Source organism: Streptopelia decaocto, assembly GCF_964273445.1.
Source record: "Streptopelia decaocto genome assembly, chromosome: 12".
Lineage (NCBI taxonomy): Eukaryota > Metazoa > Chordata > Aves > Columbiformes > Columbidae > Streptopelia > Streptopelia decaocto.
Genome location: NC_138667.1, coordinates 16,706,410 through 16,733,898, shown reverse-complemented (window position 1 = coordinate 16,733,898; position 27,489 = coordinate 16,706,410). Strand labels below are relative to the sequence as shown.

At 49.2% G+C, this 27,489-nt stretch overlaps 1 protein-coding gene across 2 annotated transcripts; it reads left to right on the top strand.

Moving 5' to 3' along the window:
- The first annotated feature begins 693 nt into the window (after window positions 1–693).
- CYSTM1 (cysteine rich transmembrane module containing 1) lies at window positions 694–27,275 on the top strand. 2 transcript variants are annotated; one of them, XM_082063348.1, is made up of 3 exons: window positions 694–934; window positions 12,827–13,080; window positions 26,817–27,275. In XM_082063348.1, the coding sequence occupies exons 2-3, from the start codon at window positions 12,846–12,848 to the stop codon at window positions 26,921–26,923; spliced, it is 342 nt and encodes a 113-aa protein (XP_081919474.1). In that variant the 5' UTR covers window positions 694–934; window positions 12,827–12,845; the 3' UTR covers window positions 26,924–27,275. The 2 variants fall into 2 exon arrangements, with proteins under 2 accessions (XP_081919474.1, XP_081919475.1); XM_082063349.1 differs by lacking the exon at window positions 694–934 and adding an exon at window positions 11,639–11,986.
- The last annotated feature ends 214 nt before the right edge of the window (window positions 27,276–27,489 follow it).

Here is a 27,489-nt window from a genome sequence, read left to right as displayed (position 1 = left end):
CCTGGACACCTTCCTGTGTAACCTCATCTGGGTGTTCCTGCTCCATGGGGGGATTGCACTGGGTGAGCTTTCCAGGTCCCTTCCAACCCCTGACATTCTGGGATTCTGTGATTCTGTCATCCCCTGGCCAGCAGGCAACCCAGTGAGTCATGGTCATGTGCCAAGGGCAGGAACAGTGATTTAATACTTTGACCTGTGTCCCTGACCTATTTTATCAGGTCGAACCTGAGTAATTGTTTTGCCAGTCTCTGTGCTTGGACCTGCTCCTACGCATATTTCCCGTTATCAGCAGAAGGCGACAAGACACCGTGTGCAGACCCACGTCACGGGCAGCGCGTCCCCGTCACCCCAGCGTCCCCACGAGAGGGGAACGAGGCCGGAGGCGTCTGGGGGCTGCGAGTCCGGGGGCTCCTAGCAGGGACGAGGCATCTCCGCGCCCGCTGCTGCCCGACCCGACCCCGACCGGCCCTTTGCTGCTGACACCGAGCCCTTGTTTGGTTTCGAAGCCCCCTCGTTTCCATCCTGACCCCACCCCTGTGCGGCCGCTTTGCTTCCTCGTCCCTTCTTCTGTTCTTACTCAACTGCACTTTTTTAATTCCCCTTTCGGGAAGTCCCCGCTTCCCGCGGGCAGGGACGGGCAGGGGACGGGAGCCCCGTGTCCCACACGGCCCGTTTCCCACTCACGCCCCCGCGGCCGCTCCCGTTGCCAGCGGCCGGGACAGGCGGGTTCGCGGGCGGGCCGCTGCGGGGCGCTGCCCAGAGGCCCCCCCCTGGCCACGCCCCCCGGGGCGGGATGCGGGCCCGGGGCTTGTGACGCGCTCTCCCCTCAGCGCCGCTCGGCGAGGGGCGGCAGCTCCGCCCCCCTGTGACGTCACCGTCCGCCGCCGAGTGCGCAGCAGGTGCTGCCGGCGGCGGGAGACGGGCGGTGTCTGAGGTACCGCGGCGGGGGGCGAGAGGGGAGCGGGGCTGGGAGCCCCCACCGGTGTGTGTGATGAGCTGTGGGAGCGGGGTGTGGGGCTGGGAGCCCCCACGGGTGTGTGTGTGATGGGGTGTGGGGCTGTGGGAGCGCGGTGTGGGGCTGTAAGAGCGGAGTGTGGGGCCGGGAGCCCCCGCGGGTGTGAATGATGGGCGGTGAGGGGCTGTGGGAGCACTGTGAGGGGGTATGGGGCCGGGACCCCCCACGGGTGTGCGTGGGGGCTGTGGGAGCAGGGTGGGGCCGGGAGCAGCCGGTGCCCCAGCGTGTGCTGGCGGAGCTGTGAGGGGAATGTGCTGGTCAGGGTTGCTGCCCCGAGGAGGATGAGGAGGAAACATCTCGGGGTGAAGTGAGGGACCCGTCCCACCTCTAGGCCAAGCTGTGGGGTCCCCGAGGGGTGGGGTCAGGTGGACGCTGTTCTGGAGCGGGAGGGTCAGTGAAGCCCCCAGGCGAACCTGGGCCGTGGTGCTGCCGACCTGGGGGTGTCTGCCCCTGTCTGCCAGCTCTAATGATGTGTTGGTTTTTGAAAAGTTGCTTTCAAGTCTTTCAAGCTTTTGTGGCAGGGAGTGGGGTGCTGTGGGGTCTTAGAGCCCTGCCCTGTGCACTGAGGAGAACAGGGCTGCTTGGCTGCGGTTGTTTATGCAACATGGGGGGAGAAGAGGAAGGCATCTGTGCTCAGAGCACATGGGCACGGTTCATACTAATACACTTATTTAGTCTAGAGCAAGAGGCATGCTAGCACTCTCTGAGTAAAAATAATAATGCTACACTGTGTGTTTAAAAGCCATTATGATCGTCCTGGATTTGTACTTCCTGTTCCTAAAGCTGTTGGAGACCTCATTTGGATAATTAAATGTCATGGTGAAATAGGAGAATAAAGAAAGGGGAGTACTCACCTCCTGTCCTTTGCCACACGGATCTGACAGCCCCTTCCGATAGCAGCGGGGAGACTGCCCAGTGCAGTGCCAAGATCTGTCCTAGTCATCTCAGATTCGTGTTTGGCTCTATCTGAAAGGAAAGGGGGGGAAAAAAAGTGCTTTTTGCTTTTGATGATTTTACCTTTGCTACAAGACCTGTGTGAGCAGAGGTTTCAACCTGATTGTCTAAATAGGTTAAGTCTCGGTAAGGTAGTGAGTGAGTTAAAATGACTGTATGGAGCAATTGCCCCCTCCTTTGTGCTAAGGTAAATACAGTAATGAGCTGCAAGGTGTGGGAAGTGCTACTGTGCCAGAAAATAGGTGTTTTTCTTTCAACTGCATCAATTGATTTAATAAAAAGACTGACTCTTACTAGAAACATTGGGTGATAAGAATGCTATTGCTGTATCAGACTGAGGAGGAGGCAGAAGACGCTGAGACTTGATACCTCTTAGTGATTATATTTCAGTGCTTTTTGGGGACAGTCAGGAGTTAGTGTGCATGTTGGATAATAATCTTCTGCACTACACGGAACAGTGTTTTTACCAAATACTGAAACTTATTCAACACTAAGTCTGTTACTCTCTGCCCCTTGTTCATGTGCTATAAAGGCCATCTTTGATAAAATACTGATTTGTCATTCCCCTAACGGTCTGAGAGCAGTAACTGATAATCTGCAGAGGCTGGCGGGTGTCTTCACTGCAGAGAATGAAGAGAAGAGAATGTCCTGTAAACAAGTGGCTCCAACATGAGTGGGGGGTCTGACATGGGCTGATCAGACCCTGTGAGGTGGTATCCCAGTGTCAGTTAGAGAAAAGGGCTCCGGTGTTTTGCTGCCATGTGTCCTTCCAGGTCCATGTTATATTTAAAACTGGCAGTGGCTTGCTGCTCGGAAAAGCAGAGTAGTTCCTGTAAGCATAAACGGTGATGTTCCTGCTCATAGCATTGCAGTGGGATGGTGGAGAATTACCTAGAGGGTTGTGTTTCTGGTAAACAGAGGAACTACCTGTTTTCAGGGTAGTTCTGTGCATGATCAGATTAATATGTTACTCTAGGAGGGCAGAGCAAGCTTGTGTAACTCTGGATTTTCAACAAACAGGTCTGCGTTTCTCCCTTTACCTGTTCATGATCTCTCTGTGACGTGGCCATAAGCTTAGCAGAGGGCCGTGAAAACTTGTAGTGAGAGCTGAAGACTTGAATGAGCAGGGCTCAAATGCCTGCCTTCAATATTGATGTTTTCTACTCTCTCAGTTGTGCATTGTCTTTCTCAACTTCCTGTTTCTGAACTGAAACCATATGGCTCAATGAGTAGAAAATAGCACTCTGTCATTTTTGGGAATAGGGGAAGAGAGCAAGAAGCCCGAGTCATTCAAGCAGACGGTATTGCTGGGTCTGGCGTCCTGCCGGCTGCAGCCTGGGAGCCATGGAGGCTGCTTGCCCTGGATGGGAGAGGTCGTCTTTCTCCAGACTTAGGGATGAAGTCCTTGGCTTTGCACCCATGCTGCAGGGCAGGCCCGTGCTGTGTCCTAGGGAGCTGGGACCCGGTTATGTGGGCTCACGCGTGTGTGTTAATGATGCCACTACACTGGTTTCTTGGAGAGGAGGTGGCGCTGTGCTTCGGGTTGCAGGGGGCTTCGAGGAATGCACCTACTTGAAAGTGTCTGGTCTATTGTATTCCTTACACCAGGCACCGCCACTGCTAAACAAAAGCTGCTGTTCCTTCCACTTGCATATCAGAAAGATATATTTCTACGTTAGCATTATACTGCATTGTTGTGGCTTTATTCGATCTCATGAGCAATTGAGGGCAGGGCCCTGAACTGTCACAGCTTCTCGTCAGGCTCTGACAGGGTAGGGCAAAGGCTTTCTTGACAACTGCTATCAGAGGTACTTGCTTGTGCCCCATGACAAGGAGCCATTGAAAGATTCTTGCATATACCCTATGGGCAAACTAAAGCATCCTGTTACAACTGCATGTAGGATGCAGAAAAGTAGAAGAAGTGAGAAAACATGAGGGGAAAAAAAAAATCTCTTAGTCCATTTTCCAGCCTGTCACGAAAGTATCTGTGTCATGAGATCTTAGCTGTAGAAAATGAATGTATTTCTGTCTGTACACTGACTTTACTGTGTCTTAGAAGCTGTATGTTCGCCCTTCAGTGTATTTCCTGCTTGTGATGGTAGAAGATCGTCATGCAGTCTGGGTAGTATCTTCCACTAAATCCATCAGCATATCAGAACTGGGAGGTTATCATGAAAGACTTCTGCTGTTTCATTGCTGGGATGCTGCCAGAACACCATCTGAATAACATATATGAATGTATTAACTGTGCTTATTAATTTTTTTGCCAGTCATACTCTTTGTTTCACATACTCTTCCCAGCTGGACCAACAAAGCTTCTTTCTTCATTATTTGCAGGGTCTAGTTTAACTTGACAATCAGATTTTATCATTGATTTTTGTTTTGGTATTTGATGCACCTAAAACTGTCTTAATACAACCCTTTAAGAACAAAATATATTTATGTATTTCTGGAAGTATGTAATGTAGCACATCATGCAAAGACTTGAATGAGAGCAGTGCATGCAAAAGCATTCAAAATCTGAAACCGTGGTGTTAGTGCCCATATCTGCAGTGATTTTTGTGTAAAGGGCTTTGTTTTTTGTACATTTTTCCACGTTTTCTGTAACTGGGCAGAGTCTCAGCTGGTGTGTCAGCAGTGATTGCCTTGGCTTACAACACTAGAGGGGCTGTACTGGCATTGTAAATGTGAGGCCCTGGTGTTAAATCATATTTTTCTTAAAACTTTGAGTCAGATGTCTGAAAAACTTGAACATTTTTCCCCATAAGACTGCAGTAGCAGAGCACTGGATTTTATTTTTTTCTCACCAACACCTTTATCGTAGGAACTACACAGGCAGCTATTTCAGCTTCATACTTTAATTCTGCCATGCGGAACATGTAAGTGGACAGCATATTGCAAGCAGGAAAACTAGGCAATAAGTTACGAGTAGTATTTCTCAAGAGGATTTGTATGTTCATGACAGTTTGCAAGACATTGAAGCCTGTCTGCAGAAGGAAACTCTTGACATTTAAACCTGTGTGGGCATGAGGCTGCGTTGTTAGAGAGTCCTCTGGAAATGGAGCAGCAAGGACAGATCCTGTGACTGCAAAGCTCTACAAAGGATGCAGTGTCTGTGGCAAATACTGTGAACACCACTACAGGCCCTTTAGAGCTGATCAATATGCAGGTTTTTGAAACCAAAATCACCTGGAAACAGGCATATCAATCCAAGAAGGTGGGGCAGATGATGAGACTGGAGAGGCTGGACAGTTTGTAGGGACACAAGTGTCGCCTCACACATTGAGTGTGCTCTCTGTTTGCACTTGATGGGCAGACTTTAGGCCTCCAGAGGGCTTGGAGGGTGCTGGGAGGAGGCAACAGTTGGCTTAGGGAACTGGGAAGGCCACATGCTTGGTCATCCAAACCACTGCTATTTGCCCTGTGGAGCTGCATGATGTGGTGGCTTCAGCTGCTCGGAACAGCAGCCGAGGTTTTTTGTGCAGGAAATGCCTGGAAGCCACTTGAGTGAAGGTAAGGAAGTGCACATCTTCCTAATGATGCTGGAGTATCCCAAAGCCTCAAAGACATTAAGGAAATGGGTTTGAACAAAGCAGCATTTTCTAGCCTTTCCTTTAATAGCTTTTCACTTCTGCCTAGACTTGGGATGTTGGGAAGTAAAACAGTTTTGGGCTGCTTTTGTCAGAATAGGTGGGTGCAGTTCTTGTGCAGTTCTCTTCCAGCTGTTACTCCAGGCTGGCGTTGCTGCCTGGTGAAGTGGGTGGGTAAACCAGGCTGTTCCTGGAAGTGAACCGAGCAAGAGAGGAATCTCTTAACATTTATCCTTAATCTGCCTTTCATGCAATCACTAAATGGAGCTTGCGAAGAAGCTGGTAAGAGGGAGACACAGAACCAGTGCCATTTAAAAGCCACTTGTGCTTTTTTTCATTGGGATACTGTTCATTTGAAATGTAATTTAAATTCTAGGCTGGTTGCCAGGGGCTGGTTTGTTGATGTTAAATGTACTTTCCATTAGAGTTCTGTATTGGAAAACTGCTTTGTAGTGCTGCAGGCATTGAAAGGGGTGGGTTACATCAGGGCGCCCTGGCTGCCCTTCTCAGGATCCGTGCCTCTCACCGTGCCCTCCATCTTCATCTGTGCAAAGGCCAGCTGAATCAGTATCTGACGTAACCAAAATGTGATTCCTCCTGACTACAGCAGCATGTGAGGTGCAGTAGCTATCCTGAAAACAAACAGCTTATTGCCTTTAAATTCCTGAAATCTCCTAGTTGGGTTTTTCTAGGGGGAGGAGGTTTTCTAGGTGTTCCAGACTGCTCATCTGCTTTGTTTTGTTGTGGGCTTTTTAAAATTTATTATCCTCTATTTATTTTCAGAGGGCTATTTCTTACATTGTTCCCTATGCAACAGAGGGCGTTTAACCCTGTTTCAGTACCCAGACTAGATTGTCATCTCCCTCCAAATACACAACTTGTTATTTAATTCAATCATTTGCATAGGAGATTGCATTTGAAGAATCTTACTTGCAGGCAACTGTCTGTAGGGACTGGTGTTTCTTTGCAGGTGGATTAGCAGCTGTGAACACCTACTGTGTAAAAATGCAGATGGTTCTTCTAGGCAGACTTTTTTCAATTTTGCCAAGATAACAAGGTGTCATCAGTACCAACAGGTAGAGTGGATTCATACTGGTATTCAGTCACTTTGAAGGCCAGACTTATGCTGACTTCAGAAGAGATGCTTGGGAGCCCCAGCCTTGTAAGTAGCTTTTTGGAGGAGAGAAAAGGGTAAAACTGGGTCTTCTTAGCAGACTGTGAAGGCTTCTTGTTTGGGAACCCCTTGTGCTAACAGAAGAGCTTTCCTTCCATCATGCTCTCGCTTGTTTTCTTGATTTTTGGTTGTTTTCCTGCATCACGTTATCTTCTGACCAAATGTCCTACCTGTTCAGGCCCTCATGCTGAGCTGCAGGGCTGCTCTTGCAAAGTGAGATAATGGTCAGATACCTACATGAGGCTACCAATTTCTGTTTTCCTTGATTAGGGGAAAAATAATCCTTCCCATTGATTCTTAAGCATAGATGGGCTAAATGTAGCTCTTGCTTGATTCATAATCCACCATATGCTGGTCTGTAAAAAGGGGTAAATAGGTGGCAGCTGTTGAATTATGAGATTTGAGTGGGCAAGGACATGATGCCTGCTCGCTGCCTCTCAGACAAAGAGTAAAACTAAAGGCACAGCAATGGGTGGCAAGAATGACTGAGGAACAGGACAAGCTTTGTAGAAGCAGAGACTTCTGAGCTCAGGGGAGATGCCTGGAGAAAAAAAAGATAGTAAATTAATGAGTGTGCGGGAAGAGGAGATTCAGGAGCAGTGAGCACTCGGTGTAACAGCTGCACTGGTATGCTGATCTGGTAGGGGCAGTAAGTTTAAAGCAATCAGGAAGAAGTAGGTATTTTCAAAGCTTAATAATAAAATTGGTTTCTCTGAAGTGTGGTGGTTGCCAAAATATACAGGTTTTAAAAACCCTCTATATATATATAGTGTATACGAAGCATCATAAGTCTATATAGATTGTGTATACAAAGCATCACAGTTATGTACTTGGACCTTTTTCTAAGCCTTAGTCAAAGGCTACCGATGCAGAGGAACTTACATTCTCGTATAGGATTGTGGTTCTATATATTGATATCTCTGTATGTGTCTATATATACACACATATAGGGTCATATGTATGCTCTATATGATATATTGTGCGTGTACTCATACTTCAGTGATTTATTTTTTTGCCGACTTTCTGGGAGACATTTCAGCCTTTTGGGGTATGATAAGCTGCTTGTTTAAGAATAAAACCCCTTGCTGTGGTAGTTGAAATGATGTTTGCTCAGCAGTGTGGAACAGGAGTTCAAAGATAGCTTAATGATATATTAACTAACTTACCTCTTAGCAAAAGTACTAATGGGACGGAGAGGAAGGAACAGAAACATGTTTTTTCATTCTCTTCAGGTGGACTAGTAATTTCTCTGTTGTTAACCAGCAACAGATAGGGCAAATGCTTAGTGGCAATCAAGGAAATCTCTTTGTTTGCTGGATTTAGTGCTAAATGAAATTTCATATCAGGTAAGACTGTGCAGTGCTGTACTGGCTCTTCCTGAGGGGCCTGCAGTGCTGTGAAGAACAAAGGGCTTTACTGATGCATTGGCTTCTGGTCCCTTTAAATCCCTAAAATTCTGTGATTCTTTGTTTGGAGCTTTGCCTCTGAGCTTTGTCTCATTGTGAAACCCACAGACATGAGCCCTGATGCGAACTCATAGGAGTTGTCTTGATTGCAGCTCACATGGAATTACTGGTTGAGGTGAGAACCCACAGCAAATCTTAATAATATGTTTGACTAGGAGCTCAAGTATGTATCTGAAAAGTATCTGCGTAATGATTCAAGGCTCTGTCTTGCAAACAGATACCCAGGTGAGTAAATAGGGCTAGAGAGCGTGTAAAATCATGTATGAGAATGAGGAAAATCTAAATATTGTCACACAGTTCAAAAAGGGCAAGTAGGGGAGGGTGGAAGCGAGGAGACAAGGAAAAATTCTTCCTGAGAATGTAAGTGGGGACAAAGACCATTGCAAGAAGGCTGACCCTCACAGCTGGGGCGGAGCTGGGGGGGAGTGGACAGAGGTTGAACCTAGGACCTCTGGAGCACCTGATTTCCACAACCACCTTGTGGGTTTGCTGAATGCTTTGGTAAATTCCTCAGGAGTTTTCTCATTCATCACAGATAAATCTTTGATACAGTTGCTGCTGAAGCTGTTCTTGCTGGCTGCTCTCCTTCAGGCCTAATCTCAGTTGTGTTTCTTTACCCTCAACTTTGAGGGGAAAAAAAAGCTTTTCCCTGGTGAAATATGCCCTTCTTAATCTCATTCTTCATCTTTTTTGCTGTTCTGTTGTTCTTCTGAGGTCTCTGTCCAGGCACCTGTGTAGCTTTTAGTAGTCTCTCTGCAGTTTTCTCCTTGCATTAGCAGTTAGAAGTTCAGTTACTGGCTCCACTCCAAACCTGCCTCTACTTCAAAAACTGTTTTGACATGGCTAACGTGGAGTTGTTAATCGAAGAGCACTGGTATTTCTCTCTTGTTCTTTATACCACCATTTCCCTATTTGCTCAAGCCATTGCCAGACTTGGATTTTTAATTTGTGTCCAGTTTCTCAGACTTTTCTGCAGAGCTGCTAATGTGCAGTTTTCTTTACTCATCCCCTACAGCTGCTGGTTTTAGCCAGACTCTCACATTGCACACTCTTTCAGTGGTTTCCAAGCTTGACCAGGTACAGCCTTCACAGCTGATACCCATCTCAGACCTTCTGCAGAGATTGTTTTCTACGTATGTGGTTCCAGTGGCCATTGTACCAGCTCTCCCAGGGCTTTTGGCCCATGCTGAGCGCTTGTACAGAAACCAGGCAGTGTCGGAACAGTGGGCAGGGAACCAAAGGGAACAGGGAAGGGAGCAAATGGCCAGCCCTGATGACGGAGGATGGGCCCCGGGGGTCATGGCAGGAGTGGTGTGATGTCTGAGTTCAAGTTACTCACTGCCTGAATTTGAGTTCACAGCCGACTGAAGCATTGCAACGTCTTTTAAGCCTTGGTACAGCACTAAAATGAATGTAGATATGTGGATTTATGTGTATGAAGGGACAGACAGGAAGACTGGACTTAACTGATCTCCACTGGAAAGGATGGGGCCAAGCTGACTGTCCTCTTAGGTAGGACAGCTTTAGAAAACCGAAGTAACAAATGTGACCCTTTGGTGGAGCTTGGCAATGATGATGAAGCTGAGTCCTGGGGGTTCTTAAGAAAAGATTTATGAACAAAAAACGTATTCTGTGGTTTGCTGGCTTTGAATGCCTTGTGTGTGTGTACATATATACACATATACATGTATCTAGGATGCCAGCTTACAGCCTAGAACACACCTGGAGGGGCTAAGAAGGGGGAGGTGGGCACAGGGGCTGGCTCCTGCCCAAGGAGCAGGCAGTGGGCTGGGGCTCTTTGGCCTGGAATGGGGGCTCCCACATGCCTCCTCCTTGGTTTGGGGAATCCCCAAACTGAGGAGGGTGACCGCCGATCCCTCCCTCCCGCAGTCACCCTGCTGGGGCAGGGGCCGGTGTTCCACAAGGCCACAGCAGAGCTGGGGATCCTTCGTGCTTAACTGCTGGAGAGAGTCCAGCACAGAGCCATGAAGATGCTGAAGGGAGTGGAGCATCTCCCGTGTGAGGAAAGGCTGAGGGAGCTGGGGCTCTGGAGCTGGAGAAGAGGAGACTGAGGGGTGACTTCATTAATGTTTACAGATATATAAAGGGTGAGTGTCAGGAGGATGGAGCCAGGCTCTTCTCGGTGACAACCAGTGATAGCACAAGGGGTGATGGGTACAAACTGGAGCACAGGAGGTTCCACTTAAATATGAGAAGAAACTTCTTCCCAGTGAGGGTGGCAGAGCCTGGCCCAGGCTGCCCAGGGGGGTTGTGGAGTCTCCTTCTGTGCAGACATTCCAACCCGCCTGGACACCTTCCTGTGTAACCTCATCTGGGTGTTCCTGCTCCATGGGGGGATTGCACTGGATGAGCTTTCCAGGTCCCTTCCAACCCCTGACATCCTCTGATACTGTGATTGTGTGGGAGCGGGTGCTACTGCTGTGCACCAGCTCGAGGAGGCTGAGCAAATGCAGGGAGCTCAGGGGGGTCTGCTGGTTGCCTGGGCCCTGTCTGGTTTGGGCGCCAAATGGTTACCCTGACACCTGCAATGGTGAATAGGTACGCATGCACTTACTCTGGCCCTGTTCTTTCCTGGGAACTTGCTTTTGGCTGCTATTTTGGGATGATTTTCTGGGTTAGATGAACATTAGTGACCCATTATGTCCTAATTGTCTAGTTTGTTGCATTGAAGTGAGTTCTAGGGCTTGCTGCCTGCCTTTCACTGGCTCTCTGGAGGGAGAAATTCCTTGCTGCAGACTTGGTAGAGGAATTGCAATGCAGAAGGGTGGTTAAAGAGCCTCAAGTTAAATGTGTGTTGTGCTTGTCCGTTTTAAAATGAGCAGTTAAGTGGTCTGCCTGGCAATGGGAAAAAAAAAATTCCTCTAATCCCTGGCATTTGTTAAACAGTTAAAAGTTCTTGTCAAAGACATTAAGAAGTATTGTTTGAAAGGTAACAGCACTGCCTTAACAGTTAACTGGAGCTGTGCCTGGCTTGCACAGCAAGAGGAGCATTAAAATGAATTCAGGTGAATGACAACTGCAGGCTGGCGAGGCCTGGGAAGAGACAGCCTGCCAAGGCTGAAGGGCTTCGTGGTGTCATCGTGAGAGGGACATCAGCCCTGTCCCCTTGGAGCCATTTCAGGTTGGCAGTGCCCTCCTGGGCTTGGTGTGTGATCAGTCAGGCTGTTAGTGCGAGAGTGAGACAGTTCTGCGCGTGGGGGAGAGCCCCGTGGTGCCCGGACAGCAGCGAGCATTGCGCTAGTGACGTTCGGGCAGGACTGTTGGGTAAATAAGCAGAGAGCCTAGGGACGGACAGTCCCCTTCCTTGGGGAGGGACAGTCAGCACTCTCTGAGGTGATGAAATAGCAAGCTGTAAACAAACAAAGCTCACTTCAACTCTATCGGGGACTGCAGCAGCTAAACATAGTCCCAGGGGCTTGGCTCAGTTGGCTTCTGCCTGGCAGATGACTGCTCTGGGCTTGCTGTAGAGTTACAAAGGTGCAATTCTTTAATCTGCGTCACACCAGAGCCCAGTCGAGATGTGCTAATCCTCTCCTCTGGACTCAAAATGTGCACAGTACTGAGCATCCAGGTCAGTCAAGCCTGGCTGCTCACACTAACACCATCCAAGGAGGTTCCTGCTCGCCAGCCTCTCTTGCTCTGTGCTGGCAGCAGCAAGCTTCACTGGGGGCAAATTATGCTCCTGGTATTTCTCCCTGAAGTCAATGGCATGTGGGAGGAGGCGTGCAGCAAAGAGGAAATGGTCACCCTTCTGCACCCTGTGATGGTAAGAGATAGCAGAGTACACCTGTTTCAGTTGGGATGGTTCCTGAACACATGGCGTTGACACTTCTCAAACAGGGAGACACTTCAGAAACCTAGTGTAAGAAATGGTTTACTAAGTCATGCTTCTTAAAGGTTAATTAAAGTTATGTTGTTGTGGCAGTCTTGTCTTTTGATGGCTGTGCCATGAGTAATACATTAGGTAGGGTTCATGAACATCAACTCTGTGAGGTGTCTTTAATGTTGCTTTTTGAATGAGACCGAGCCCAAGGTCCTGATTGCTTGTGGCTGCTAAATGATTCAGTTGCATATTACTGGAAGAATATGCCATGTGCTGGGGTACAGTGTCATTAGCAAATTATTCATATACTGTCTTGCTCCAGAGTGCTGGTCTAGATGCTTGTAACAGCAGAAGTGTAATGGACATTTGCGTTTGCTCTTTTTCCTGTCAAGGCTATCAAACATGTCTGGAACAGTCTTGCATTTCTACATGTTTTTCTTTTTTAGTATTGACAGAAACACAAAGTAATCACTTCTAAATATCTCTAAAAAGCAATTTAATCGTGATTGAAAGTAGAGGATTTTGCTTTACAGTTCCAAGACTGTTAAATGTCTTGGGGTGAGTAGCTGATGCATGACTGGAAAGCAGCAAGTTGCTCAGAAGAAATCGCTTCAACTTAGTCTCTGTCCCTGCGATAGGGTTAAAAATAAACTCAGGTATTCGAGGTCTATTTCTCATGCTTAATGCAGGGTCCTCCCAAGAGCAGTCTGAAATGGGAATCACGTGGTCGTGGATGAAGCAGACAAAAGCAAACCAGTTCTTCTGTTTGTTTTCCTTCTGCAGGACAGATTCTGCATCCCACATGAACTACGAAAATCCTCCACCATACCCCGGCCCGGGCCCAACCGCCCCTTACCCACCCTATGCCCAGCAGCCGGGTGGTGCTCCCGGCCCGTACCCCGGCTATCCGCCCGGACCCGCCGGGCCGTACCCGCCACCGCCAGGCCAGCCGGGTTATCAAGGTTATCCCCAGTATGGATGGCAGAATGCACCTCCGCCTCCAGGACCAGTGTATGCAGATGGGCCTAAAAACACAGGTATGCCTAGCAGCCGCAGTGCAACGGAAACGTGACCCTTTCTGGCTTGCAAATCGCATGATTATCTTGAAGTAACGTGGTTACTGGTGTCTGGCCCTAATGGGACTGTGGGAGGTGGAGACTTGTTTGAAGTGGCAATGCTATTTATAGACTGTTTTCCTGCTTTATTTTGCTGTTGTATCTCTGACAGTTCGCTGGCTGTTTGAAGATACTGCTGAACATCCTTAATGCTGATTCCTCAAGGGAATCCTACACTGAGGTTGTTATACAAGCTTTTTGCTGGCTTTAGATTTGCCACAACTCTCATTCTGTCTGTCGTTTGGTTAATAAGTTCCAACTGAAGGTTGCACAGTTAAAGCTTGTAATATCCAAGTGTACAGTTCCTACCAATTAATGTGCTTCAGTTTTCTTGAGCCCATCAATATCTGTCCAAGTGATCTAGTAGTGCCATTGGAGTAATCTCTGGGCTTTTGTTTGCAGCTGTTATCGTTCTGTGGGAAAACACAGATTTCTGGGGAAGGCAAGGAGGACAGTATAACTTAGCTTGGCAGCCAGCTGGTCCATCTGTCCTGCATCCCCTCAATATGGTGTGCCGGTTTACTCTGGCACGCATAGCTCTCATGTGGCTTGCTGCAGTGCGTGGTGCAGGCTCAGATTGTCAGATGAGGGCTGAGAAGATAATTAAGGGACCAGAGCATCTTTATATGAGAAGCTGAGAGAGGTGGGACTCTTCAGCCTGGAGAAGAGAATGCTCGGGGGGGCCTATCCATGTGTATAAAGACCTGATGGGAGGGAATGGAGAAGAGGGAGCTGGACTCTTCTCGGTAGTGTCCAGTCACAGGACAAGAGGCAATAAGCACAAACTGAAATGCAGGGTGTTCCTTTTGAACACGAGAAGACACTTTTCTGCTGTGAGGGTGACCAAACGCTGGCACAGGTTACCCAGAAAGGTTGTGGAGTCTCTGTCTGTGGAGATGCTCAGAACCTGCCTGGACAGTGGTCCTCAGCAGCCTGCTCTAGCTGACCCTGCTTGAGCAGGGGGGTTTGACTAGATGATCTCCAGAGGTCCCTTTCCAACCTCAGCAGCTCTGGGGTTTGGGCAGGGTTGGGTGTGGTCCCTGTCTTCCCCATTGGAAAGAGGAGGATTTAGCTTGGGTTTTTTTAACTCTTTGTCTTGCTGGTAAGGACACGTGCCTAGAGACCAAGTTTATTCTTGTCAATGTTTCACAGGCTTTGGTTGGAAAAATCTCTGCTTGTACATCATGGGGGTGTACTTGCCCCCTCACCATCAGCATGCTGTCATGCCATCTCACATACCTTCTTTCAGGCTTCTTCAGTGATAAAGATATTCATCCAGAAACCATCATCACCTCTCTTCATCTGTTGCAGTGAACATCACAAACTCTTGAGAAGAGTCTGAAGTACCTACAGCTGTTTCAGCTGCCTTGGGGTGGCAGAGGATGTGGCTGGAGCTGCCAAAGGGGTTGTTCTGCAGGAGGGAGTGTGGGGAGCGCTTCTGCTGAGGAGCTGTGTGGCCACTATGCTTTAGGTGGTAGCTGCTCTCAGGAAGGAAGCTGAGGGTTTGCATGTGCTGGGTCTGTGTGGCCTGGTCACAGACAGGCTGACCTGGGGTGGAAGGAAATGACACTAACATGTAGCTCAAACGAAAACCTAATGCTTTACAGTTGTGCAAGGCACTAGCACTTCAGGTACCACCACTGTAAAGAGCAGCTGATAAAGTGGGTATCAATGCTGACATCACTTGAAAAATTGTCATGACCCAGACAATTCCCCCAAGGCCTTTGCCCCCATGCGAAGCTCTCTTTGGCCCTTATCAGCAAGCTCATTTTCCACATACTGTTGTTGCCATGGCTTGGGACAAGGTGCGCTTGTGCCTGGGGCCTGCTCAGAACTGAGGTCTGTGTGCATTTGCTGTATTTTGAGATAACTGCCTGCTGTGCTCCTCTTCTGCCTCGTTGTTATTCTGCCTCAGCAACATGCTATGACAATGGTCTTTCCAAAGCCCTCATTTTTTGGGAAGCTGGAAATTGCAAAGTTCCCAGCAAGAGTTTTTCACTGTGGTGAATCCAAAGGAGATGTGACGTGAGGGGTGGACAGGCTGAACTGTGGAGACAGCATTTTCAGGAACTGTTTTTTTTTCCAGTATTCTTTACTAAAATGGTGGACTACTAGACTAGTGTATATAAAAGCATCCCTGGATTTATAGCTGATGTAAGATGTCAGGAATATTCTGGTGTGGTTCCAGGCAGAGGACCCAAATATAAGCAGTGAATAATTAGTGTGAGTGGATAAGAACCTGAACAAGTGCAAGTTGTGAGTTCAGCTTTCTCTGTGAAAGAGTGAAAACCTCAAGGGTCTGCCTTGGAGAAGGCGGCAGCAGCATGGTGATGCTTCCCACTGCTACCACCACAGGGGCTCGGACCTGTAATCAGGGTTTTCTCTGGGAAACGCACATAGTTGGGGTGGCTAACAGGCATTTTGCAGTACTAGGGGGGAAAAAAAATTTCTCGTCTCCCATGTAGAACGTCTTTGGTTAGTGCAAGTGTCACTTTGCTGCTATAGCCACAGAAAGGGATGTGTCAGGAGAAGCTGAGAGGAGAGTGGGTCTGCTGCTTTGGGCAGTCTGGCTTTGAGCCAGATCTGCTGCCTTGGAGGCCTAAAGGATCTCGTGTCAGACTGGATCAGGGAACCGATGACACTGAATGTCCTCTGCTCAGGTCAGGTCTCTGCTCACACACTTGTGCACGAGCACAAAGGAACAGGCTGGGAAATGGGAGAGGATGAGTAGCCGAGTGTTTGAGCGTGTCGTTCACTGAGAGCCCAGGCTTATGCTTCAGACGGCATGGTTTTGTTGTTAAACCTGAGCTAACCCAGCTGCAGTTTGGCAGAAGCAGCGCCGTAACCTGCAAACCAAAGATCTTCTGGTAAGTCCTGTCTTTGAACTGCCTTTCGCCATGTGCGCTTTCTGGACACACCTCGGGAGCCTCCACTTTGCATTGCTTTTGCTGAAGTGGATGTAATGGGCAAAAACCTTCATTTAATGCATGTAAAGTGAAGTCAGGGTTATAACTTTGTGTTGGTCTGCAAAAGCTTTTCCTTTTTCTTGATTCTCCCTCTGTTAAACATCCTTTTTGCCCCTTGCTCCTTTTTGGCCGGTCTGTCAAACTGGAACCTGATTTTTGCCCTGTGACACCTTAACAGAAGCCTGAGAAGAGTGTTCAATGTTGTTTAATGATCACCTCCAGCAGTGTCTAATATAGAACAGATGTCCCTATAAAAGCTAATATTTAAAAAATCTGTTATACCAATGCTATATATCTGTTAGTGTGGTTGAACCTCTAATATAAAAAATTGAAGGCTAGATTTAATCAAGTCATTACAGCCTGCTTAGCTGGTCTGGCATGATTTAAGCTGGCTTGTCAGTTCTTGTGGTGTTTCCAAGCAGTTATCTGGGAAGAGATGCTCTGTGCATGCATTCAGAGGGGATGTTTTGCTCTCCTGGATGACTTTGCATAATCTAACGAATTAAGGTGCTCCGTGTAATGCATTAGTACTTCTGAACAAATGTGTGTCTGCATCGAAAACCAGGGAATTTGCTATGCTTTAAATGTTATGCTTTAAGTCATTTTAGTGTGTAGGCAAACTGCAAAGTGGGCTCTCCTGTTGCAGATTATAGCCTCTGTGGTAATGTGTGGAAGTAATTATGCATCATGTTTTGGTCTTGAGTGGATCACACAGATGGAAATAATAACTGTTGAGCCGTCAAAATCTGATGGTGAAGGAGCATTTAATGGTGATGATGTTTGTTAATCTAACAATTTGTGGCCCATCTGGAGTAGTAATGGACATAGCCTGTCCAGTTGGCCCTTGGAGAAAAAAATTCCTCATATGGCTCGTTGTCTGTATTAAAAAGGAAGCTGCATTAGCTGTGATGATGGTCTGAATTGCACAAATAAGTGTGTGGTTTATGAGTTAAGACTTCGTGGCGATGACTTTGTTTTTTTGATAACTGGGTTTTGGGCTTGCACAGGCCACCAGTAGCAAAATCTCCAAGGAAACAATGCTTTTTGCATCTTGTGAGGGCTAATAACTGCCTTGGCTGTTGTTCATTAGAAGTAACAACCTGACCTTTACCTTCAAAGCTGATAATTTATTTACTGAACCTGAGAGATGTTATCCTTGATGGTATCTGATTCAGCTTCCTAGCGCTGTGAACTGTCTTGTGCTGATTTCTGTCTGCATCTTCCCTTCTGTATAAACCGAGGGCTTTGTGTCTGTCCACGTGAAGTCTGTCCAGTCAGTATCAACTGGTATAAAGAAACCACTGTATCTGCTGACTGGTCAGCAGGTACTTCCTTGTCTATGTAAATTAGAGGTGAAATGCAATGCTGTTGACAACGTGTGCTTTATAAAGAAGAGGAATGAGCCAAAGTGCAAAGTGACATAGTAATTTTGAAAGCGCTAGCTGGTGTCAGTAGTTTACCCAGCTTCATTTCTCCCTCCCCCCACCCACCGTTGATATATAACAGTGTAATGGATGAGGCTGTTCTGTGCCGTGCCATAGGGAGCCAGGCCCTGTCAGCAGCCTTCCTTCCAACAAGGCAAACAAAGCTCAGTATTGCATTTGACCTATTGTATGCACGGGGTGGAAATCTTACTTCTGGAGTTGATTACTTGTAGCAAAGCCAGCCGTGATAAGAGTAATAGTCACAGTGATGCTACCTGCCTCCTAATGTTTACCCAGCTGCAAGAATAAACAGGTCACCTGGACACCATCCCTGCCTTCTGCCAGAGAGGTGGATTTTTCGTCTTTACAGGTTTCAGTGTGGAAAGGAGGGGAGCCCAGTCACTCTGGTTTGGCCCTCTGGTGCCTTTCAGTTGTTACCCCTTCGCTTTTCAAACCACATTGAGCTGCGCTTTCCCCAGCAGAAGCTGACTTGAAGGGCAGCATGTAGCAACTCCAGCAGGAGTTCTTTCTGTATATTGACCCTTTCCAAGCAGTCTGTCAGAGCATTTAGTTTAACTCTTACTGTACCTTCAGGACTTGCAATTCCAGACAGCTGGTGTCCTGCCAAAAAAACCCCTCACTTGGCAGTTGTTTCTTACCTGCTTCTCATCCTCTAGTGTGCATTAAAACCTGGTGTTCTCTCTCCCCCAAGATTGCTGTATCATACCTCCCTCTGTTGCTGGCAAACAGTGCTAACCTGCAGCTCAGCTCTGACCTCACCGGCACTGCTTCTCACCCCCGAGGAGAAGATCATCTGAGAATCTTTGCCTGATGCAAAGAAAAGGGCTTTCAAATTCAGGTGCTGTATTTGAAAACGGTGCTTCAGACAAACTGGCCGAAGGATGGATGGAATTAGATGAGGCTGCTGTTCTGAGCAGCCCTTGTCGGCTGGGCACCCAGCCTGGGTGAGAAGCGAATTGTGTGAAGCCTTTTTCCAGCACTGCAAGTCCTGCACAGATTGTGGTACCTGCAGCAACTGCTCAAGGAGAGTCTTGCTACCCTGAGTGACTTTGACGTGTTCCCTTTGCTTTAAAACTGGACTTTGTCCCTCCTGTCTGTCACCCAGAACACTCTCCTGCTAAAGACCCTTGTAAACCTGAGCTCGTGCTGTGTAAATCCATCCCAGACAGGTCTCGTTTAAATCTAGGACTGATGCTGATTTTCAGTGAAAACACTGACTCAAGCTGAGGAACATCTCGTTCTTAGCCCTGGAGTTGAGGTGGTGGAAAATGCCTCCTTGCTTGAACAGGAAATTAAGATTTCACTGATTAAAAAAAGTTACAGGAAGATCTCACATTCTGTAGCTTTGGGAGATGTCTCTTCATGTGTTGCAGTCTAGAAGAAAGCTGAGGAGTCTGAAGTGCTGAATTGCTCCACTTTTGAGCTGTTGGGAAACAGGTTTCTTATGCAACGTACACTTTCTAACCTGTGTGATGGGGTTTATGGTGCTTTGGAGAGCTGGCCGATGCCTGCTGACATCCTGCTGAGGCTCAAGACTTACTACATAAGGAATGCTTTTCTGCTATAAGGAGTGACTGCAGCCCTGCTTTTTAGAGATGTTGAATCCTTCCTGGCACATCTCTTCTCCTTAAATGCTGATTAGAATTACTTCCATTATCTTAAAGATCTATGAATCCTATCCCTGTGTGCTCGGGTGAAGAAACTCGCCTCTTTCCCAGCCCTGAGCTTAAGTGCAATGATTTTTTCTGCAGGGTTGATGATCAGACATAACCTGTGCATGGCGCATGTGCAGTGTGTGAGAGGGGAACAGCTTTACCCTTGTGTGAAATGCAGCTCGTGCAGCATTGGGTTTGGAAAGCGCTCACTTGGCACACCTGCACGGTCATTTCCCCGAAATGTGCTGCCTGTTCAGCTCCCTGAAATCTGAAACAGCTCTCTAGGGTGATCGTAAGAGCTTCTCAAACTTGCGGGAACTGAAAGGCAGGAATGTTCCTAACCTGCTGGCTGTAGTCTCACAGGCACGGAAGAGGGCAGGTCTGACACCGCGGTGGGGACTTGTAGATCCGTCGCTTCTGCTTGAGCCCAGGCTGAGCTCTGGGCTGGGTGGCAGAGGGGATTTGCAGGTGAAACCACCCATACTTGCTGCCTTGATACTTGATTTTTGCTCGCTTGGCTGTGGCAGTAGAGTTGTTGGTGTTTGGAGCTAGGAATTGTGAAGTTTGCTCTGGGCATTTTGCAGCTTTGGAATATTTTTCTTTGCTTGGAAGAAAGCTGTTGCATTTTCGTCTGGCTCTGACTGATATCTGTTTCAGGAGTGTGCTGAGGTATTTCCTGAAATCTGAATGTGGTGTCGGTAGGGACTGTGCGTACAGTGAAAGCTTCTGAGCAGGAAGGGGCTGCGGAATGTGACGTGACAGACGTGAAGCTGTTAAGCATGAGCAAATATCCCCAGAGAGGAGAGGAAATAAGTAAATGCCTTTCTTGCCAAGGGAACTTGACCTCATCTGTGCCCAGGCTCTGCCCTGGAGGTCTTTGGGCAAGGGGGGAGGTATGAAAGGTTTAGTTGGAGTCCTACGGTCCCTGATCCTGCAGTGTCTTCTGCTGCACTTGCTGCCCACATGGGATTTCCTGCAGGACACAGGGCTGGGAGGTCAGGGCTGGGTGTGCACACCCCGAAGAGTGGCTCGGAAATACTTGATTTCTAATTGCTGTCGCCTCTGTGTCCCTTGGCTGCCACTAGTGCCCTTGTGCTGACTTTCCCTTCTCTGGTCTCCATCCTGAATGGAAAGACTTTCAAACGACTGGGGTAAGGATGTTTTGAAGGTAGAACCAGATGCACAGATGGGCTTGGCTTAGCAATCTGCTGCAGGCAGCACTTAATGTCGTAAGAATTTATTATTAAAATGGCGTTGTGCGGCTTTAAGCAAGACTTCTTGCGTGCTGACTGGACAGGTAGAAACAAAACTCTTGGTGCAGAAGTGGCTTGTGATAAACCACTTTATTCACATGTTGGAAAAGACTTTTTGGTTCCTTCCCTGCTGTGTGCTTCCTTCCACACAAGACTGTGGTATTAACACATACTTCTGCTCTCAACAGTTGTTACTATGGCAGACAGCCATTCAGATACCATCCAAGTTCTGCAATCCTTGTAAACCCAGGACAGCACTGTGATAAGGAGCACTGCAGTCTAAGGTCACAATTTGATTTTATACCAATCTGGGGGGAAAAGTACTGCTCATGCCTTTCCCTCCTGCAGCTAATGATTAACATGTTAATTAGGCATGAGAAGAAACAAAATGTGTATGCTTAAGATAAAGCAGACGGTACATAAAATAACAAGGTATTGTAGTATTTGTTTTAAAAACAAAGTGGGAGTTATTTGCACTGGATTGTACAGGCTGGTACTGTGTGATTACAGGGAGTGCTACCGTTTTTGGGGCAAGCGTGATTCATTGTGATCTACGCTCTTTTAAGGTTGGTTAGAAGGCGGGAGGTCCTTCTCAGCTTTCACCCTCTCCCATCCTGTTGGACAAAAAACAATGGAAGCGTCAAAACTTGAGCCTAAAACTGAGCGCTGTCTGGTGCCTCTGGGAGAAATGGCCCTTGTTTCTCTCATTGGGCCACCAGCCCCAAAGTGCTAATGGCCAAGGACCCTGGCGTGCCATGGGAGACCTTGGGAGCGCCTGACCTTGGGCAAAAGGGGCACAAAGCAGCTAATGAAGCCTCCTCCACAGCAAATGGGGTGGGTTTAGCGTGGAGGCATTCAGACTTGTGACAAGAAGCCTATGAAACCAGCGTGTCCTTTAATTGACAGATTTTGGGTCGGGGTTTTGTTGGCAAAGCTATTCCAGTAGAAAACCTGATCTCTGTTAGTGGAACGCTGCTGGTTGAAGTGGGCTGGGAAGGTGCTGGGAGGCTTGGATCAGTAATACGCTGTCTCACACTGTGCTGTTTACAGGGGATCCTCTGCTTTTAACGTAGCACTAATGCATAGGCTGAGAAGAGTAAATAAAGGTGCTACCGCACACTCTTGATTTCCTTGAGTACTTCTGTCGCTGCATTTGTGTCAGTGCTTTGAAGCTGATGATCACTTACACAATGTCCATAATGAGAGGATGGGTGTAGGATGAGCCAGGAATCGTTTATCTGCCTTCCTTTGAACCGCTTTTGACCCTTTGGTAGCTGTAGGAGTGTGGTTGACCCACCTTCCCCTGTTTTGCTCTTACCCTCTGCTTTATAGGCCCCGCACCCAACTGGTTGATGAGAAAAGCTTTTTAGCATTAATGCTGTGTGGCTGTGTTAAGTTTCTCTGGCCATTTGGTGACAGCAACAGAGCTACAACTTCTGAAGTGTTGATGAATCTTCGCAGAAAGCAGTCATTAAACTCAACCTGTAAGAGAGAGGTGGTTGGTTTTTGTTTAGTGTTGCCCAGATGCCCACAAAGTCTGAAAACTTCAGTGGCGACTGTATTTCCTCCCAAACCGCAGCAGATCCCATGAGAGATCTGCTCCGCTGTCTCTGGGACAGGAGCTCTGCAGTGGAAGGCAGCGGCTTCTCAGACCTATATTTCAAAAGGTCTTATTTGGGGTTTTCCCTGAAGCTGAAAGGCGAATGGGTTTGGTAAGGTACTGTAACCCCCTGCACGAGGAGTAACACAGCTTTTTTGCGGAGGGTTTCTGCAGAAAGGCACTTGTGCCACAGTGTGCTGCTGGTTTAAATGACTTTCAGCAGAAGAGAGCGAAGGGATGTGGTCTCTTTCCAGCGCTGTTTCTAACAGAAAGGCACACCCCGGAACCCATGGGGAGCTCCAGAAGGGCTTTGATGTGGCTGCCCTCCCTTCTTCTGTCGCAGTCGTGCCCGGAGCTGCCAGTGGGTGGCTGTGCCTGCATCGGCCGGTTCGGTGCAGACCTTTCTGGAACTCGCCGTGGGTTTCGGGTGGTGCCCAGAGGCAGCCGAGCAGCTGTGCGGTAAGTGCTGGTCTCCGCTGCGCAGCCCCACATTTGGAAAACCTGTTTTAATATTTCAGCAAGTGTTTCATAACAGCACTTCGAACACGCTTTCCCACTATGTCCTCGACACTTGGCTGTAGTTTAAAACTTCTAATGGATTAATCATAAATACTTCAGGCAAACTTTTCTTGCATGCCTGCAGTCATGGACAGCTTACTATAAATTGCAGCATCCATTTGAACTTTGCTTTGTGGTGGGGAAGATTATACAGACTCATCCTCCAGCAGAGTACACAGGTAGACTCAATTTCACTGGCTTCTTTGGAAGTTGCCAACTAACCAGCAAAATCCTTTTCTGGTTTGTGTGCTACAATGGAGGACTTGTTAGTGTATCATTTGACAGCTCCGATCTTCAGGATGCTCAAACATTGCTCCTTGGGAGCTTAGCGCTGAGCTACCAGAAAGCGAAGCGGCTTTAGCTCCCGCAGGAAAGGCAGCGGTGTTACCTGTTCCCGGATGGCGCCTCGGCTGCGGATACAGACACGGCCGCGCTCAGCCAGGGTGGAGATGGGCCCGGCCTGAGGTGCTGTCCCTTAGTGCTTGGAGCAGAGGGGACCAGGTGGTCTCAGTCCATCTCAGCTGCTCCAGCTGAGGGTACACGAGACACCCCCAACGCAGTGTAACCTTATGCTGTCTGCCAGGTTTGGGAGCGTCAGATGCTACAGAGCTTTTTCTGGGGCAGGGAGGGGTGTCAGGTTCCCTTGGGCTTCTCGCAGTCCGAAGCTGCAAGGACTTTGCTCTGGAGCAGGTTGTGTGGTATCTGTTTTTGCTGGTGTTTTCCAGAGGTCAGTCATGCTGCTCCCTCCAAACCACCAGGAGCCAGCGCTTTCCTAAACACCCTCCCAGCCCCCTTCTGCTGTGCAGACCTGTATGTCTCAGAGCGCTGTGACCCTCAGTTTTGGGCATGGCGATGCTCTGGCAGCAGCATCCAGCCCTCTGTGACTTCAAAGCAGAACAGCGTGAACAGCACCTGGCAGCCGGTTAGAAACCAGAGCTGCCTCAACTGCATGTCATTGATTATACAGGATTCTTGAAGCATTTAGTATGTGTTTTGCCTTTGTTCATTATAACAGGACCTTTTCAAAGGAAACAAGGGCACCAATGAGTGAGCTCCTTGTCCAGAGCTTCTGGATCCACCAGGGAAAAAAGCCCAAAGGTTTTTTCCCAGTCTGAAACACCAGCATTTCCTTCTGTCCTCGCAAGCTGAACTTGTTCTGCACAGCTCTGCCCTGCTGCTCTTCCTTCCTGCGTTTGCACAAAGGTGTTGCGTGGCTCCAGGGCTCGCTTCTCATATCAGCTGTTAAACCAGACCAAAGGGCACTTCTGTTTGCGGCAGGGGAGAATGACCATGAGCCAGCACTGGGCCCTTGTGGCCAGAAAGGCCAGTGGTACCTGGGGGAATTAGAAGGAGGTGGTCAGAAGGTCAGAGAGGTTCTCCTGCCCCTCTGCTCTGCCCTGGGGAGACCACACCTGGAATATTGTGTCCAGTTGTGGCCCCTCAGTTCCAGCAGGACAGGGAACTGCTGGAGAGAGTCCAGCGCAGCCACCAAGATGCTGGAGGGAGTGGAGCATCTCCCGTGTGAGGAAAGGCTGAGGGAGCTGGGGCTCTGGAGCTGGACAAGAGGAGACTGAGGGGGGACTCATTAATGTTTACAGATATATAAAGGGCGAGTGTCAGGAGGATGGAGCCAGGCTCTTCTCGGTGACAACCAGTGACAGGACAAGGGGTAATGGGTTCAAACTGGAACACAAGAGAACTCCACTTAAAGATGAGAAGAAACTTCTTCATGGTGAGGGTGGCAGAGCCTGGCCCAGGCTGCCCAGGGGGGTTGTGGAGTCTCCTTCTGTGCAGACATTCCAACCCGCCTGGACACCTTCCTGTGTCACCTCATCTGGGTGTTCCTGCTCCATGGGGGGATTGCACTGGATGAGCTTTCCAGGTCTCTTCCAACCCCTGACATGATTCTGTGAATGCCGCTCGGCCAAGGAGGGCAAATGGGTCAAACATCAGGGTGTCCAGCTGCTCTCGGCAGCGCTGGTCGGTGAAGGAAAGCAAAGCAAAGCAGGGGCGCAGGAGGGGTCAGGGTGCTGGGCTCACAAGTCATTGACCTTGTGCTGTGCTCCTTGCTTGTGTGGCAGGGCTGCTGGAAGTCCCATGGCGTGCAAGATAGACACGGAGCTGGAGCAAGGACTGGTCCCTGCCCTGACTTCCAAGGAGAGGAGGCAGTTATGTGCGTGTTGGTGCTGGAGCAGCCCCAGGGAACAGCCAGTAACGCAAACAAGCTGGCTTAGTGATGCCAGTCGAAGCAGACAGCAAGCAGACAAACTGCAAATGCACTTGTAGCTATGGAAGCTGGGATGTCCCAGAAAACTCTGCCTGAGGTGCATGTCCGGTCTCTTCTGCCAGGCCAAGCCAAGCAGGCATGTTCTTGTCATCTTCACTGTGCTAAAACTGCATTTTTTGTTTGTACATGGAAGTGACCCAACAGTGCTCGTTTTCCAAGTCAGCCTGCTGCTGATCCCGGAGCCCTCTAGACACGGGCGCTGTCTGTGTTCCTGGGCCTCAGCCGCGGAGGCTGTGAGAGAGGGAGGCTCTGAAGGTGCCGGATGCGTCCCAGCTCTGCCCCAGCCGCTTCCCCCTTGTTCTCCTCACGGTGGGTTTATAATCGGGCAGGTCAGTCAGCCAGAGCTGGTCCTGCGGTTTCTCTGGGGCCTGCAAGCTCTCCCTGCCGCTGGTGCAACAGCACCCTCTGCCCAGTGCCCAGAATGCAGAGGGAGCTTTGTCCAGCCTCGAGGGGCAGGAGGGACACTGACCTCAGCTGTTCCGGGGCTTGTCTGCACCACCTCGCCATGGCCATCCGCACACAGCTGCTGAGTCTCACGTGGGTCCGTGCCTCCTCGTCCTGCGGTAGGGGGCAAGGCTCTGCAGCAGAGCCACCGCAGAACGCTGCTGAGCACAGCGGCAAAGCTGGAGCTGCTTCTGTGAGAACGTATTTGAGAAAGGGTAGAACATGCCAGAGAGAGGAGGAGACGAGTGAGAAACAGTAGAAGGTTGGAGGAGGAGATGCTCCAGTATTCACTGCAGCCTGTGGAGGACTATGGTGCAGGTGGATCTTTCCAGAAAGACCTGTGACATCTCTCCTGGTCACACAGCCCATCTCTCCTGCTGGAGAGTGGAGGAGCCGCTGTTCCCCCTGTGCTGCAAGGGGGAGGAGAGGGAGGAGGCAGGAGGGAAGATGCTGGTTTAGTCTTTGTCTTTGTTCCTCGCTATCTGAATCTATTTTAATCAGTGATAAATTATTGTAATCTTCCCCAAGTTGAGCTTGTTTTGCCCATGCTGGTGAGAAATCTCCCTGCCTTTACATGACCCACAAGTTTTCTCAGCCTGTTTTCCCACCTTGCGCTGCTGAGGAGTGACAGCAAGCTGTGAGTTTGGCCTGTAGCCATGTCTGACCCACCACCCTCCTTGCACGTGCTCCCCCCCCCAGCACCCCAAGTGCCCCAGGACCCTCCCTGTCTGAGGGGGCTGGGGGGGTGGGAGCGGGCAGTGGGTCCTCATGGGTGCTGCTGTGCTGGGGAAACCGAGCCCGAGTGGCTGCCACAGCCAGCACAGCACCTCACACCCCCCCCGCCCACGCACCAGCTTCTCTCCAGCAAGCGCAGGTGTCCTGGGTTAACCCAGCTGGCAGCCAAGCACCACAGCTGCTCGCTCCCTCCCTGCCCACTGGGATCGGGAGAGAATCAGAAGAGTAAAAGAAAACTCATGGGTTGAGATAAAGAGAGTTTAATAAGCGAAGCGAACGAAGGGATTCATCGCTTCCCATCTGCAGGCAGGTGTTCAGCTGTCTTCAGGAAAGCAGGGCTCCTTCACGGGTAACCGTTACCTGAGAAGACAAGCACCATCGCTCTGAACGCTTTCCCCTTCTTTCTTCTTCCCCTGGCTTTATATACTGAGGATGTGTGGATTATCCCTTTGGGTCAGCTGTGCTGGCTGTGCCCCCCCCGACTTCTTGTGCACTAAACCCTGCCTGTGTTATCAGCGTGGTTTCCAGCACAAGTCCCATGCCAGCTACTAGGAAGCAAATTAGCTCCACCCCAGCACAGTGGGGCAGCCGCAAGCGAGCGCTGGGTGCAGCGGGGCGCCGCGGCCGTGCCGGCGCTGGCCGTGCTGGGGCAGCAGACGTGCTGGGCCGCTGCGGGTGTCGCGCGCGGACTGACCGAGCTCTCCTGTTCCCGCAGTGTATGTCGTGGAGGAGCGGCGGAGGGACGACACGGGCGAGAGCGCCTGCCTGACGGCGTGCTGGACCGCGCTCTGCTGCTGCTGCCTGTGGGACATGCTGACCTGACCGCTGCAGCCGCCCCGGCCCTCTCGCAGGGTGCTCCGCAGGCTCCCCACTCCTGTCCTGACTTCTTTCTGTTACTGTAATCAATGCTCTGCTTTGCACAGCCAAGAGTTCCCATCTGTCCGTCCTAGCGCCTTGTTGGGGTGGGGGTGCACTCCTTTATTTTAGTAAAGGAAAAAAAAATCCCTTTTTAACATTTCTAAGACTTTTGTTGTAACTATGAAGAATGTGCTAATGGTATATTTCAGCCAAAGGCATTCTGATGAAATGTATATTTATCAGTTGAAATTTTCCTAGTCCTAGAAATGAAGACGTACGCAATAATTAAAGCCAACAGTTGATTTTCTTCACTATGTCCCGGCTGTTTGAACAAATCTGTCCCGTAGAGGGTACGTTTCCCCATTGCCGTCTGTTCTCAGCCTCCCACGGGCGCTGACTCTGCAGCAGCAATGACGGACTTGATTCAAGCAGCTTTGCTGCACAGGTTTGTGCCTCCCCCCCTTGCTGGGGACAGGACTGGGGGTGTCTGGCACTGCAGTTACCAGCATCTGGGGGCTTTTCTACAGCAA